The sequence below is a fragment of the Brassica rapa genome, chromosome A01, assembly GCF_000309985.2.
Source record: "Brassica rapa cultivar Chiifu-401-42 chromosome A01, CAAS_Brap_v3.01, whole genome shotgun sequence".
NCBI lineage: Eukaryota > Viridiplantae > Streptophyta > Magnoliopsida > Brassicales > Brassicaceae > Brassica > Brassica rapa.
The window spans coordinates 2,429,134-2,444,536 of record NC_024795.2 but is presented as its reverse complement, the minus strand read 5'-3'; the positions used below and the strand labels follow the sequence as shown (position 1 = coordinate 2,444,536).

General features: G+C 37.6%; 3 protein-coding genes across 3 annotated transcripts; 1 reads left to right on the top strand and 2 right to left on the bottom strand.

The window, feature by feature from the left end:
• Nucleotides 1-84: 84 nt before the first annotated feature.
• Nucleotides 85-9,235, bottom strand: LOC103850279. Its single transcript, XM_009127004.3, has 21 exons — nt 6,527-9,235; nt 5,997-6,112; nt 5,633-5,841; nt 5,412-5,531; nt 5,203-5,331; nt 4,996-5,121; nt 4,853-4,908; nt 4,639-4,738; nt 4,450-4,567; nt 4,159-4,368; nt 3,684-4,005; nt 3,390-3,592; nt 3,039-3,310; nt 2,801-2,928; nt 2,462-2,696; nt 2,057-2,245; nt 1,709-1,986; nt 1,430-1,616; nt 1,105-1,347; nt 684-772; nt 85-605 (listed from the first exon to the last, which is right to left on the bottom strand). The coding sequence occupies exons 1-21, from the start codon at nt 7,321-7,323 to the stop codon at nt 458-460; spliced, it is 4,275 nt and encodes a 1,424-aa protein (XP_009125252.1). The 5' UTR covers nt 7,324-9,235; the 3' UTR covers nt 85-457.
• A 236-nt stretch (nt 9,236-9,471) lies between these two features.
• Nucleotides 9,472-10,731, top strand: LOC103850268 (CXXC motif containing zinc binding protein). Its single transcript, XM_009126993.3, has 4 exons — nt 9,472-9,707; nt 10,060-10,167; nt 10,248-10,415; nt 10,511-10,731. The coding sequence occupies exons 1-4, from the start codon at nt 9,606-9,608 to the stop codon at nt 10,634-10,636; spliced, it is 504 nt and encodes a 167-aa protein (XP_009125241.1). The 5' UTR covers nt 9,472-9,605; the 3' UTR covers nt 10,637-10,731.
• A 37-nt stretch (nt 10,732-10,768) lies between these two features.
• On the bottom strand, nt 10,769-13,495 carry LOC103850260 (vacuolar-processing enzyme gamma-isozyme). Its single transcript, XM_009126981.2, has 9 exons — nt 13,099-13,495; nt 12,804-12,968; nt 12,570-12,726; nt 12,413-12,498; nt 12,142-12,341; nt 12,009-12,057; nt 11,712-11,921; nt 11,416-11,622; nt 10,769-11,138 (listed from the first exon to the last, which is right to left on the bottom strand). The coding sequence occupies exons 1-9, from the start codon at nt 13,303-13,305 to the stop codon at nt 10,956-10,958; spliced, it is 1,464 nt and encodes a 487-aa protein (XP_009125229.1). The 5' UTR covers nt 13,306-13,495; the 3' UTR covers nt 10,769-10,955.
• Nucleotides 13,496-15,403: the final 1,908 nt, after the last annotated feature.

Here is a 15,403-nt window from a genome sequence, read left to right as displayed (position 1 = left end):
AACTCAGGTTCTTGTTCCAGGATCTATTGTTATGTTGTTTCTAATCTTAAATTGGTTAGGAAGGAACAAAAGTCGCCTCAAAGCTGTCAATTGTAATCTCTTGAACATTTCAAGTCCAGAACTCAACACAACATTGTATATGACAAGCAAGACAGCACCAAGCCACTAGAAAATAATCTTTGTAACATCATTTAAAACATCGAAACAAATATCCCAGTCCCAATCATCTGAAAAAACAAGATGGATCTTGGCGTGGGGGAATCAAATACAAGCATATGCATTTTGTTCCCCCAATCTTTCAGGATTATTCATTCCTTTAACTACTTGCCTAAAGAGTTAGCTATATTCACCTGAAAAATCTTTGAATCAGCTTGTTGCACCAGAAGACGCCTTTGTATAAAAAAAACCAGCTCCCTTCACCTGTGTTTTGTATTAAATTATGGTTGAGTATCGAGTCTTACGACTGCCAGAACAGCTCGGAGTCATCACTGTATAAGGAGTAATCTTGTATCTCAAGATTCGCAACGTGCCAGTTTACTAGTTGGGATTGCAACACTTTGCACAAGAACAAAGCGCCCGGGAATATCCACCATTCGTTCTCGTCCCTGCAACAACAAAATGTTAGTCGATGTCGCAATAGCAAATGTGTTATTATAAGGTTGAGATTTAAGGGTCCTTCTCACATGCTAATGTTCCATGGCTCGAGATACGGAATCTTTTTTCCAGCTGATGAGCCATGATAGTGAATATATCCACACACAAACGCAACAACCTGCACAAAAGGTTTTTTAATCATGTAATAGAAGGTGAAGGAGACTGCAGTAACAAGAGAAGGTCCATATTAGGCTTTAAGAAGAGTAGTAGTTGCATCATGGTTCTAAAAATCGGTGTAGGCGGCTTATAACTAGGTCCTAGCTGAAACGATTTTTAAAAAATAATCTGATTTATACGACTCAAATCGATTTAAACTATCGATCTAAATTAGTCTAAATCTGCTAAATCAAGCAATAATATCTGTACAAATCATAAAATTTGTCTAATTTCTTTTGTTTTGTATTATCTAATTCTGCAGAAAGTATTTGCATAAAGAAGACGAGTACTTACGACATTGACCAGAGATGTGATGTTCCACAAGGCATAGACACGAGTGCGTCCAGCAGAACGCCTTGGTCCGTGGCTAAACAAAGCGCTGACTCCAGCAGGGAACGGGAAAAGGATGCTGAGAGGTAAAATAAACAAAGCGAGAAAAACGTCCAGGATAGATATGGAGTAGAGTTGGAGCAGCGTGAGTAACATTAGAGTTAGATCTCCTAAGAGTAGCACCGAGATAACCAAACCAACCAGATCCTGTCATCACCACATTTAAAAACACTTAGTAAGAAGAAAAAGAATGCAATATGTTTTGAAGTAGAGGGAGGCTTTTTTTTACCTGATGGCCAACAGGTTTTGTGTTATGAATCAAGAATGAGAGTAGGGAGAGGACATCTTTCTCTTCTTTGAGAAACTGTAAGCTACCAATGTCTATGATCTCTCCGCCGTCTCGGTGCCTGAAGTGATTGATTGAGGTAGTTGGAGATTGTGTGAAATGTAAAGACGAGTTATCAATTTGTACACCCCTGCATATTCAAAACTCAAAGAATGAGTGAGTCTACATCTTTGGCTTTATAACAAATAAACATCAGAGAGAAGCTAAGTGAAGTTTTCTTACCAAGGATGCTGCTGTTCTGTCTCATTAACATCTCTTGGCGATGGCACTTCATCTACAATGGCCTGAACAAGGATTCCATACTGGCAAGACGAGGAAGGAGAGGTCTGGAACCTAGCTAGGTCAACACGTACACCGTTTCTTTTCAAGGCAGGGTTTCCGTGAGTCTCAATCCATCTCATAACCGAGCGAAACGTGGACCTTAATTTCCCTTGCTGAACAAGGCGCAGCTGAGCGTTAAGTCCAGCTACAAAGCGGTACCAAGTGGTAGGTGGGACCAACTATAGAAAAACAAGGTAAGTTCAGTAACGATATTACAGTCATTAACACCCAAACAAGAAAAGACCGAACCTGGCTCAAAAGACTGGTCAGAATATCATCACTTTGGAGTGAGTAATAAGCCATGTAACTTCCATCGCCACCAAAAACTAAAGGCATTGGGAATCTTTCATGAACAGGAGGAGGAAGATCGTTTCTCTTTTCGTCGCCACCAAGGAAAAAATCTAGATGAGCTAGCATCAAGTCAGGGGTAGCAGCTACCTGCACATTCACATCACAAGTTCAATTTGTAAACAATGAATAATGTTAACAAAAATTTATTAATAAAGGTCAATGTAATATGATAAATGTATGCAACTTGAAGAAAACATAAGCTTACATCTATCTCTTGACTAAGATCCTAGTACAACTTGTCCTATTCTCACATATAACTATTATTAGCAATTTAACTTTCTTTCTAATAGATAGAGTATGTACCTTTAACCCTTCATATAATGCTCTTGAACGACATGAGCGTAGACAAGAATGGTCATATTCTGAACGAACAAAGTCACGGAGTTTCTGAAACTTCAGCCTCCTACGTGATTGCTGCCACGACCACGCAAGCGGATAGACAAGAACTGAAAGCATGATGTATATCGCACCCTCCCACCACTGGTATGCTGCTATAGCATTGATCTCATCAACAAATCCATTAAACGCAGCCTCGTACCTAAAAAGGAAAAAAATCAAGTAAGGAGACCAAAGCAAAATGTATTTCATAAACAAGTTTCAGGCATGAACTAAACTATAGTCAAAATGTAATAAGTTACTTACACAATCTCCTTTATTTCATCTGGGGGAGTATGAGAAAGATGCCAAGGTTCACTAAATGTATTAGGACCTAAGAAATATATCCTATGCATGTGTCCCTGTGATTCCTCCACCCTACTTGTCTCCATCACCTAAATAAACATAAACATAAATATTAACTATAAAAGGAAACTAAGCAACCAAATACTATTTCCTCAATTGTTATGTTCCATTCACATGAAAAATGAGTAACTAAGCAAACCTCGTTCAAAGACTCAAGGAATGGGAATGAGTGATCAATCTGAGAGCCATGATGAGTTGTGGTAGCTCCGTGTACCTCCTCGCCACTTATGAATTTCATCCGGGCAACGCTGAAAACAAGTGCTAGTAGAAGGAGCAAAACTACCAAAAGGATGCCGAACAACCAAGGTCCACCAAATGTGTATATTAACTCTTCAAGTGTAGTGTAACAATGCGGCATGTGATATCTATCAGAAACGCATTGGTATGGACAAGGGGCTTCCGCAACACCACCTGTCAAGAAAACAAGTAATCAAAGTTTATGTAAATTCAAGCTCATAGACCGCCAAGAGTTTCTCATACAAAAAAGTACCTCGAACAGTGATGTATACAGCACGGTGGGGAAGATCTCTAGCCGGACAAAGACTACACAGAGCTTTATCAGATCCAGTAACATTCTTATAAGTTCCAACTGGACATTCCTCGCAGTATAGACCATAGAGGCCTTCTGGACAAGCTTTACCAGTCAAAGTTCCTGCCTCTCCAACGTTATCTTCACTTGCACCCAACCCTCCTCTGTAAATTAATAATACAAATATGTTACAAGAATGCATTAAGAAAATAAATTTGAGTATAACAAAAGAATGAAATTTTTTTTATGACAAACCTTACATAAACTCTTCCCTTTACGTTGGCAATGTGATGATAAACATCACCAGTTGGAATGTCTGACCAATGAAAATGAATCCTTCCACCACTTCCCCCACCACCTCCCTTTAGACTACCGTTTCCCCCAATACTAGAGAGAATAGCGGACTTGGCTATGTCAAGTGAGCGCAAGAACAAAAGCACTGTTCCACCTGAACCACCACCAGGTCCTAAACTTGTGTTACTTATGGTTTTAAGCGTCTTCCTGGGAGTCTCACCATCAGTTGTTATCGTTCCCTCAAGTGACAAGCTTGAAAGTGGGTGCTCAAGCGAACCAATCACTTCACAAATTGGTAATAACAAAAAATCATTAGGAAGATACATATCAAAAATGAACCAATCACTCCACAAATTGGTTAGAAATAAAAAATTTATTAGGAAAATACATTTCAAAAATGAACCAATCACTTCTCTATAGACAAAACATGACTTACCAATGATTCCACCACCAGCAACTGAATCTGATGACTCTTCATCTCCACTTCCACTGCCAAGTTCACAAGGTAGATCTGCATTTCCATAAGAATCACCACCTTCAATGCAAGTATGATTGTAACACCCGCTTCCACCTTTACCGCCATGTCCACCACCACTCCCAATACCGCTTCTCAGAAACCTACCTGTCCCCACTCCACCTTTGCAGCCTGTGTTCATAATTAAATCTCTCAAAAAAACTTGTTCATATCACATAAGACACAAGTCTTCAATGAGTATGTGTGCCTTACCCATCCCATCTCCGGTTATTGTTCCAGAAGAGCGGACAACGACGGTTCTTGCCAGATGGAAATGTATAACAGATCCTTTGATGAGACCTTCAACAGTAATATCCTCAACTCGGCAGATCTGCACCAGAGAAAACTATTAGAGCATATTCACTCATCATATTCATATTTATTCTGTGAACAAGCAAGCACCTGAAGAGTGAATGGAAGTGATGCATTGACATTGCAATCCTCCGGCGGGTGGAGTAGCTCAACAGGACAATCTTCACGTTGACAGTAAAGCTTTGGAGTACTTTAAAACAAAACCAAACATAAAAGTTTTCACTGGCTCAGTACAACAACAACAAAAAATGTTATAGATAAAAGACTTTTGTTGAAGGATCATCCGAACCTTCTCGGAACTTACAGGCCACCAGTTGATGTATTCTGCAAAGGACCACGCAAGACCGCTCCAGCTCCAACCTTCACAAATCATAAAACGTCCACTCTTTACCTAGTAACATTACATGTAACAGCCCAAAAAAATATGATGCAGGTTATCTTTATTACCTTGATGCTATAAAACAGAGACAAAATCAGACGTTGTGCTTCAATTGTATCTCCAGCGCCTCTTAGATGTAACAGACCCTGCCCATGTACTCCGAGGTTTCCATTGGATTGTATCACTGATGACTCCTGTGTAAATGTAAAGAGCAAATTATAGGACATCAAAGTTGCATACTATGAGGAACATATTAATAAATATAATTATAATACCTTGAGCACTAACAAATTACTAATATCAAGCATTGAAGTCCCCAGCATTGTCACACCACCACCATCGATAAACATTCTTGACTTCAACATCAAGAACACCTTCACTGTCATACGCAATGCCCCAAACACCTAACACATAGCATAGAGATCCACATAGTGAGAAATAAAAACAAAAACACTCATGTGTCTTTACAAGTTTAATAGGGTACCTTGATAGCAGAATTGCTCATCAAGACTTCCTCTGCGAATAACTCAAATTCTGAAGAAGCATAACGAGCAAGACCAAAGTTCAACTCTCCACCATTTGACAAACTTATTGATCCTTGAACCTGTAACACCAGTAACACTAGTATAAACCTCAACATACCTAAAACAAATATTCTTTAAAAATCTTTAACAACAGTCAAGAATCTCTGTAATGTTCACAAACCTGGACACGGCTCCAACGCAAGGGAACAGCAACTTTGGCCATATTCTGGATATACAAATTGGTGAAAAGGCGATGGTAAGGGAACTCCAAGAGAAGAGTGTCTGTAAAAGTTGTCTTATTCTGGTTGTCTATAGTTAAGCTCTCTGAAACAACATCATACAGTGTCCCAGAAGCTCCAGAATTTTCTTGACAACCAAAACTACTACCTCCTACAAAAAGAAAAAAATACAATTGAACTGTCACAAATACTTATTATACAAAAGATGGGACCATCAAGATGAGTTGGCAAGAAAATTCCCAGCAGAGTATCATCATCATAATGTCAATTTAAGGAATGGTTATTAGACCAAAACTGAAGCCTAACCATGGATAAAGATTTTCGGCTGAGAGTGGCGGCTGTATATATGGACAGATACTCGTCCACCACCTCCACCAGCATAACCATCGCCTCCAGATGCACTTATCCGACCATTTCCTTCCCTGTCGCATTAACCAAAACATTTCTATCAGCCCATCAAATGGGGATAACATAATAACATTACATAGAGGAAGTGGTTTCTAACAATAGATGTAACTAAAACTCTCATTAAAAATTTGGAGCTTTCTAGATATTAAGTTCTCACTATTCACTAGAAAACAAAACCAAAGTGGATTCAAAAAAGACAGATGCTAAATGCAGCATTATTTAAAAGGTCTAACTTTAAACCTTTGTCTGCATTAAGTTACCACCAACCACCAAATGTGGAATCAGACGAGTCCTAGTAATAACTCTTTCTCTATCTTTTTTTTTCTTAACATCACTAAACCAATGCAAAGCCTAAAATAATCAAAACTCTCTCCCATTAAAGAAAGAAACCATTAGTCATAAAACAAAGATTAAAGGAAAGAGTTTACATTTTATGTGCCATGACGAAGATGCTGCCGCCGGACCCACCACCACCTTTGACTCCACCACTGTCCCCATCAGCCAAAACGCTGCCGTTTAGCCCCACACGCCCTAACACCTCCATCGCCACCATCCCGCCGCCACCTCCACCGTAGTCAACCTCATTACTCGTGGTCCCACCTCTACTACCATAAACCTCCGGCTTCTCAAGAGATGACCAACCGTACACGTCACCACCCCACACATCCCCGGGAAGCTTCGCCGTCGTATCGGACAAGCAGCAAGCCCCTCTCCCACCGTACCCTCCGCCGGCTCCCTCCACTCCCTCCGGCGTCCCGCTCGCCCCCGACGGCGGCTCCCCGCCCAACCCGGTGGTGTCCACCGCCGAGCCGACCGCGAAATCGGCGTTCTCCGCCGCGAGGCGGAAACTCCCGGCGATGACCGTCGAGTTCTCGGCCAGCGAGAAGTTCCCGGAGATGTTGACCGTCAACGAGCATCCCGGGACGTTGCAAACCAATCTGACGCCGGGCAGAACGTCGAGGTTGCCTTTGCCGGAGATGTAACGGTCACGCGTGAGATTCAAATCGGCGACGAGTTTGCACGTGGTGTCCAACGAGCCAACGCCGTGTAGGTCGTCGACGCACGAAAGTGAAGACTCATCTTCAGGGTTAGGCTCCGGCGATGGCGCCGGAGAAGGTGTGGGAGGATTGTAGAATCTAATCGGAGACTCATCCCACGACGCGATTAGTTTCGGATTTGCGGTTAACACGTAGAGGACGATGAAGAAGAAGACGAATCTCATCATTGAAAGAGTATTCTAATCATCTACAGATGAGAGAAGCCATAAAGGGAAGACATTAACCGTTGCGTCGCTACGAAAAAAAATTTAAAATCAGAAAAGAAAATTAAATACGAAGAAACAGAACAGAGCTTCGTCGAGACAGAAGAAAGATAGGTTTAGTTTTGTCTAGAGAGAGAGAGAGTGCAAAGAGGTTGAAGGAAGGAAGGGAGAGGCGCGCTTTGTTCGGTAAATGGTGGAGAGATTTTTAGAAAGCTTTTAGCTTTGGGCGTTACACGTGAGACTTTCTTTTTATGTTAACCAATGTTTTTATGACACGTGTTGTTTTAAAACCACCAAACTTAATTAAAACCTGTTGTTTTGTTCTTTAAACTTTACTTTAGCTGAATACAAATAAGAATATCTAGATACTTTTATCAATGGAAATTGGAAAACTTCAGTTTGAGGGGAAGGGAAAAATGCAAAACAAAATAAGAATCTTCATTGATTAATTATTTTGTAGTTTTCATAAATTAAAACTGATTCTTCAATTTTTGTTTCTTTTTTATACTACTAAATTTCTATCTATGACCATAAAACAAATAAAATGCATAGATTACCATCAAAGTCTCCCACTCCGTTACGAAAAAATTCGTATTTGAAGAAAAAATCTTGTAAATATATAATATTTTCAATGCATAACTAATGATAAATTGTAAACTTTAAAAATTATAATTGTGTTTATTAAACTTTTATTAGTTAAATTTTGTAGAAAAAATTTAATTACAAAAAATATATCGATAATTAGAATTTTCTATTTTTTAAAAAGCGGATGAAGTATTTTTTTTTGTTGAAAGAGAGTATAAAGTGGCTAGGATAGGAGCTGCTTTTCCATATCCTTAGTTGAATTTTGTATTATAGCTATAAAACGTAATTTCCCATATAAATACTTTATCTTAGGTTCAGCAGAAATATTTTTTAAAAAATATCCACTTGCTGTTGACCGTAGAACATAATAGACTAGACCATTTTCAAGCCTTAGAATATAATTTTCAACATATCATAATTCTTTTGACTCCCAGTAACATAATTAAATTCTAAGTTAGAAAAAACATACAAATTAAATTAAGTTGGATATATTTTTTAAGTTGGAAAACTTAGATATCTAGTTAACGTATATACGAAAAGAAAACATCAAAGTAATGACTAGATGCTTTTCCGAAAGTGATAGTTTAACGGTTAATCAAAGAGTGGCCAAGAATATACTAATCGTTCTGATTATTTATCTGTGGACTGTATTTTATGTGCTGGAGACTAACGTAGAAATAGAATAGATATAGTATCAGCCACAATATTGGTTAGAAAAAGTAAAATGATAATGACGACAATAATGTGCAAGTAATGACGATGATACAGTGTGATTGATTGGGCATGAAGCTATGCACACTACGTACGTGGCTTTCCGAAACCGACGTCAAGCCAAATGGCAAGACAATAGATTGACTTTAATTCAACGTGTTTGGTTGTTGATGGATTCCCCAAAGAGGTTGCGTGTTGGTGCGTTCCCACTATTCGCACGAGCTTTAACATTCTTTTATATTTTTCCTTGCGGTGACATATTATGTCAGAAAGGAACAAAACGTAGCACAGGAGCAAGCTTTTGTATGTTATTGTTCTGAGAGAAAAAAAAAAAACAGATTTATAACGTGTGGTTTATAATAGTGAACAAATGTTGTTGTAGCCTAAATTTCGACTTACAAGACATGTGTGAGATAAGGGACTTCGAGACCAAATTTTTTTTTTTTTTTGAAACACAAAAATAGGTCGATCGAGTTTTCTTATTCAAAATAGGTCGACACCAAAGATATTTACACTGTTTACTGTCCAAATTCAAAATAGATCGATCGTCGACTTTTCTTATTTTCAAAACTTTAGTGAAGTATGTAAATAAGTGCTCACAAGTCTAGTTAGCTATTATTTGTTAGATAATATTGTCAAAAATAAAAATCATTATGTCTTTGTACAATTGTGAAAGAAAATTGAATTTGCTCTTTTTTTTTTGAAAAAGAAAACATTTTTTAAAAAAGTTATTTGAAAAGATTTAAAATGATAAATGGCCTGAGTTTTCGAGTTGGGCTAATAATCCAATGAGAAATGAGACATCAGACATCCAATCATTGTAGTCCACTAACAGACGTCGACCTTATATTTCAATAACCGGATCGGTTTACTGGTCCGACCGGCCTTTTAAAGCACTCTCATTCTTTCTCAATACCCAAAACCACCAGGATCAGAAGAAGATTCTTAAGATGGTGAACTATGTGCTCAAAATCACGGCTGATCTCGAGAATCTCACTAATCTCCAGCCCTCCGGTGGCTGCGATGATCCCAACTTCCCTTACCTCTTCAAGGTTTCCTCCATTTTTTTGACAGTCTTCGATTCGTTTCATCGCTTCGTTTACTTGTGTATATGATTAACCGTTCTTCTGCATAGCTTTGGTCTTAAAAGGTTGATTTTTTTTTAACTGCTTAAAATCGTTTCAATTTCTCCTTGCGTTTCAAATTTGTGGAATTGAGCATATGACAGAACAGTCAGTGGTTTGTTGTCGGGAAATAAATTACAAGTGTTTTTTGTTATGTAATAAGTGAGCGAGATCAAATAGTATGGTCGTGTTTACCGCCTACTTGTTTCTTGTCTCCTCTTTTTCATATTTAGCATGAAAAGTATTAAGAGATTGTTTTCATGTGTGTGTGTGTTTTTAGTTGAAATGTGAACAATGCGGAGAGGTGACTCAGAAAGAAACATGTGTGACTTTGAATGAGACTTTTACTCCTCCTGGAGGTAGGGGTACTTGCCATCTCGTTCAGAAGGTAATCATTGATCTTCACTCTTTCGAGGACATTTTCTTTATGCGTGAAATTTGATGGTTTGTCTCCGTGAGTTGTTATAGTGTAAGTTCTGTGGAAGGGAAGGGAATGTGACAATGATTCCAGGGAAAGGTCGACCTTTAACTCAGGAAGATTCTGAGGCTGGAGAGCATGCTCCTCTTATGGTGTTTGACTGTCGAGGCTACGAACCCATTGATTTCGGATTTGGTGGATTTTGGAAAGCTGAAGCTGTAAGTTGTAACAATCACAGTCTACTCTTTGATGCTTAATACTTACTTGCAGCTCTCATGAGTTGAGTTTTTTTCTTTTCGTGTGGCCTAAACAGGAATCTGGAACCAAGTTTGATGAGATTGATTTGTCGAGCGGAGAGGAGTTCACAGAGTATGATGAGAAGGGGGAGTGCCCTGTTATGATATCAAACTTCCGTGCAAGCTTCACCGTCACCAAATGATCTGTTGTTCTGTTTCCTTTATCTCTACACACTTGGTGTATGTAAAAACTCATTACTCAAGTTCTAATAAAGCTCCCGTGTTCGGAAACTCATTACTCAGTTCTATTTTCAGCTACAAAAGCCATTTGAGAATTTGCGAGAAGGTATATAAATAAGCAAACCGTTGTTTACATTAACTTGAGTTTCTACAAGCATTTTGTACAAAGCAAATAGATAATCTGTAATTACACAATCAAGAGGGAAATGATAATGAGATATACAGGGGAATCGAAATAGGAATATTTGGGTATTAAACAAATGCAAAGATGGATTAGGGGTTTTAAGCACTGAATCCACGGTGAAGAGAGCTCCAAGGACCAGATGGGATTGATGTACAAGCCTGTGAAGCTGCCTCTTCCATTTGCCTCATTTGGATCCCTGCGTTGCAGATGTTTGCAAAGGACCTCATGTGCTTGATACCGTACTGTGACAGCGACCCACAGTGTCTCTCAAAAGCTCTCACCTACACATACAATATGAAGGTAAATATCTTTTCTTATCTATATTAACATCCATCAATCAGTAGAGAAGCAAGTGTCTGATTTTCTCAGTATCCTGGTTAATAATACAGTGTTGGGCTCCACAAACTGACTTTTCTATCTTATATTGACGTAGTAATGTCATGACCATGTCTATACGTTTTTCAATACTGACCTCATATCCTCTGACTATCTTTGCAATGATGTACATAATTGATGATAAGAATGACAAGTAAAAATGGATGTATTTATTTTATTTACCATGTTTTTAAGGCAAGTCCAGTCATCGGCCAGTGGTTGTCCAGCAGGCCTTACTTTGTTTAGCACTTCAGAACCTTCTGAGATGCCAAACAAGAGTTTGCCGACGAGTTTCACACTATTGTCAACATGAAGTCTGTGAGACATGGCTTCAAGGACTTGCTTCTGAGCTTCTGTTTTCCTTGTGGAACCTTCTGGTGCCTTTCGGTACTGCACGAAAAAATTATAACATGTAAAATAATTGTACTAATCACTTCAGCATCATCTAAATTATGTAAAGAAGATTGGGAAAAAGGAACCTTATCCCAGAAATGGACAAGATCTGCATCACGCTGGTTAGTAACTCCTGAAGGTGGAGTCAGTGAATTAGCATCCACAAAGGTGAAGTTGTCATTGGCAGGGTTTGTTCCCATGTAAAGGTCGAGCTTATCCTTGTTAAGTCCTACATCTCCATACTGCATGACATGAGAACCGTAAGCAGACGCACCACCAGCAGTCCTCTTTTTCACCTGAAAACACAGACACACATTAGCCAAGAGAAAGCTTACTAGCTCATATTAGTAATAGTATCACAAGATTATGCAGAGAAAGCTTACTAGCTCATATTGTTGGCGTAGAGTCTCAGTTTGTAGATTGTGCACACCGCTGTTGCATGTCAAACAAAACATCAGAATCAATATATGGGAGATTCATAGAGATTCCTAAACATCTTGAGATTCTTCAGCTTACCTGTCTTCCATCCAGGCAACACTGTATAAGTCACCTAAGCAAGTTTCATACTCCGGTGGAGGGCTAGGCTCCTCCCCAGGGCAATAGGTACCCCAACTGCTTTCTACTGCGTTTGATGCAGTTGTGGCGTAGATGTTCAAACCCTCTTCAAGAAGCCCTTCAAAGATACTCCCAGATTCACAAGCTTCAAGATAAAACACCTGCAGGTTTGCTTGCTTGTCAGTACGGTACCAACAACAAAAACATATCATAAGAAACCTCAGAGATCTACCATGCTTTTGTAGGTTCCGGAAGCATGTTTCTTCTTCAAGACATCATTCAAGTCATCAGCATATAAGTAAGGAGAAGTCGGCATCCCTGCAAACAGAACCATCAGTATAATTTAATCAAAACCATCCTACTTTCTTGGGTTTTCACCAAAAACTCACCAAGAACTCCAGGACCACCATGGTCACTATAGAATATAAAAATATGATCATTAGGACCACTATCCACAACCTTCCCACTCCCTCCCTTAACAGCACCTTTATCTCCAAGAATCACAGCAAACAGATTCTCAACAGTAACATCATCTCCAGTGTAATCCTGCCACACAAAAAAAAAATTAAGTGAGAGAATGAATCTTTAAATAGCACAAACCAAAGAAAGCAAAAAAAAAGAACCTTGGGAACTCCTTCATAGACATCACTCCCATGAGGGCTATTGATAATAATCCCTTTCCTCGGATTCTCTTCATTATCAGCAATATCATCATACATGAAAACCACAATATTCTCCTCTTTCAATCCTCCTTTCCTCAGTAGTTGATAAGCATGACAAACATCAGCCTGCAAACAAAAAAAAAGTTTGAAGCTTTATCTAAAAAAAAACACTCTTTTAAAGAGTTCACTCATGAATCCATAAACCTATCTCTACCCATCATCTGAATCTACATAAAGGAGCAAACTTTATCGATACCTGATGTCTGTAGTTCCAATAACCGCTCGATCCGGCGACGAGAACGGCCCACCTAGTGCCGGACGATGAAGAATCGTCGTCGTTGTTGGGGCGGAAGAATCTGGAAGCTTGCGAGGGGAGTTTGATGACGTCGTCGTCAGGGTTTTGTCTTGCGGCGGAGAGGGCGATCAAGGAGAGGAAGATAACGGCGACGGGGACAGGTGTCATCGTCGGAGAGGCGGATGGTGACGTGGATACGAATCTTTTTAATCGGCGGGGGAACTATTAAATAATGAATCTTTTCTTTTCTTATCTGTTTGTTTTTTGTCAACCAATCAATAAGGTGATGAATCTTCTTATCGGAGAAGGAACACGTCTTTGCTTATATAAGCACGCAAGCGAAACTTATTTATTTATTTAATTAGTTCTAGAATTATATAGATTTTGCATTTTTAGGCACATTTTGAAACTTTCTTCGCAAAAGTGACGTTTTTTAACTTTAATTTCGGTTTGCAAAAATTATCTATTCAAAGATACAACTAATCATGATCAGCCTGGTTTTTGTTATATTTAAATTGTTGGGGTTTGCTTTCTTTAGTCTTTGCCTCTTTGGTTAACAACGATGATGCCTAAATTGTTTTTAACTCTTTCTTGGTGAAGACTGAAGAGATGTTGAGACATGTTTTTCTTGCTCAGTCTCTTGAAGCTAATATTTATTTTATGTTCTTTACTACTCCCTCCGTTTTTTTATATAAGTCGTTTTACAGCTATGCACGTAGACTAAGAAAACCTTTAATTTCTTATATTTTCTAAACAAAAACATCATTAATTATTTACCTAACCACAATTTAACCAATAGAAAAATAGAAGATATATTATCATTGGTCATACAACATTAATTATTAATAAATTTTACATAGAAAACCGAAAACGACATATAATTTGGAACAAAAAAATTTCTCTAAAACGACTTATATTAAAAAACGGAGGGAGTATCTGAGTATCTGAGATTTAGCAGCTCGTTATTTCTTAACTATTTATTTTGTTGGTTTTGTTTATCTTTTGCTATGTTGGAGAGTTCATTTGAAATGGATGGTCTCTCTCAGGAGAAACATTTCACCAGTATATAGCAATGGACTCTTTCCTCAAGCAAGAGAGTAATTTTTTCATAAAAGATTTGTTTTCTACGTAAGATTTCTTATCTCATCCTTTTTTTAAGTTTTTTGCAATTCCTTTTTAATGATTCCGTGTTGGTTTTGTTTTCTTTTATAGTTCTTAATCATGTCTAGTGTAATTTCTATTGGCATCTGGTTTATGTATCTCATCACCATGTATCTATCAAGATTTTTTTAATAATATTTAAGATGACATAAGATGAATTGAAATTGCAGATATATAGTATGTTTAATATCTTAGTTATAAATATGGTTTTTTTTAAAAAAAAATATCTCACCCGTTAATTTAGATTCCGAGATCTTGAAATTACAAAATTAAATCTGTGAGTTTTTTAATCTTTTTGAAAATTGGTTGGGTCAATTTCTTGAAAAACAATTATACTCGAATAGTAAGTTCCTACTTTGAAGAAGAAAAAAAATACATACAACTTTGAAGATTCAAATACTAGGGTTATCTATAACAGTAGGATATTTTATCCTGTCTTCTTTTGGAATCTAAAATTTAGATTACGCCCACATCTAAATCTATGTATTATTAGCCAGAGATGGAATGCGAAAGCTTGTAGGGGCAACAAAGATATAAATGAAACTGAGAGAATCACAAAAGAAAAATACAAAAGAGTGAATGGAATCTTTTCCTTACAAGTCTCTCTAACAAGCAAAGAAAAATATGTATTTCGGCTTTTGTTTTCTTTCTTCCACTTGTTTTCATCCACTAACTTAACTGGCAACCCAAGCAATCAAAATCAATCAATGCATCTATACGTGATGATACCTTTCTCTCTAAATCGATCTATTGACTTATATAAGATGGTAAGATATTTTAAAATCGACATTCATAACTTTATAGTTTTAGCAATGAATAGCAAATACAATTATTTTTAAAATAATACCTATTTGGTGTTATTGTTATTAAATCAATTTATTTTATTATGTTTTTATAATAACGTTGAAGCAAAAAAAAATCGTTTCCATTTAAAAAGATTGATATCATAAAAAAAATAAAAAGAAAGAAAGGTTGGAGATGATATCAATCATAAAAAAATATTACAAACCATTTGTGGGAACCAATATCATATTTGTTAGATTTTATCATCAAACTTAGTTATAAAGCAATTTCTTTTACCAATAAAATTATATAACGTCAATTA

What these genes read in the sequence shown, in the direction of transcription:
- LOC103850279 (XM_009127004.3), bottom strand. Translation starts at nt 7,323, where the DNA reads ATGATGAGATTCGTCTTCTTCTTCATCGTCCTCTACGTGTTAACCGCA. An exon ending in AATACATCAACTGGTGGCCT is followed by an intron (nt 4,739 to 4,852) that starts GTAAGTTCCGAG and finishes TTTGTTTTAAAG; the next exon opens with TACTCCAAAGCTTTACTGTC. An exon ending in GATGAAATAAAGGAGATTGT is followed by an intron (nt 2,697 to 2,800) that starts GTAAGTAACTTA and finishes TTTCCTTTTTAG; the next exon opens with GTACGAGGCTGCGTTTAATG.
- LOC103850260 (XM_009126981.2), bottom strand. Translation starts at nt 13,305, where the DNA reads ATGACACCTGTCCCCGTCGCCGTTATCTTCCTCTCCTTGATCGCCCTC. An exon ending in ATTGGAACTACAGACATCAG is followed by an intron (nt 12,969 to 13,098) that starts GTATCGATAAAG and finishes TTTTGTTTGCAG; the next exon opens with GCTGATGTTTGTCATGCTTA. An exon ending in TTGTCCATTTCTGGGATAAG is followed by an intron (nt 11,623 to 11,711) that starts GTTCCTTTTTCC and finishes TTTTTCGTGCAG; the next exon opens with TACCGAAAGGCACCAGAAGG.
- LOC103850268 (XM_009126993.3), top strand. Translation starts at nt 9,606, where the DNA reads ATGGTGAACTATGTGCTCAAAATCACGGCTGATCTCGAGAATCTCACT. An exon ending in CTTGCCATCTCGTTCAGAAG is followed by an intron (nt 10,168 to 10,247) that starts GTAATCATTGAT and finishes GAGTTGTTATAG; the next exon opens with TGTAAGTTCTGTGGAAGGGA. An exon ending in GATTTTGGAAAGCTGAAGCT is followed by an intron (nt 10,416 to 10,510) that starts GTAAGTTGTAAC and finishes TGGCCTAAACAG; the next exon opens with GAATCTGGAACCAAGTTTGA.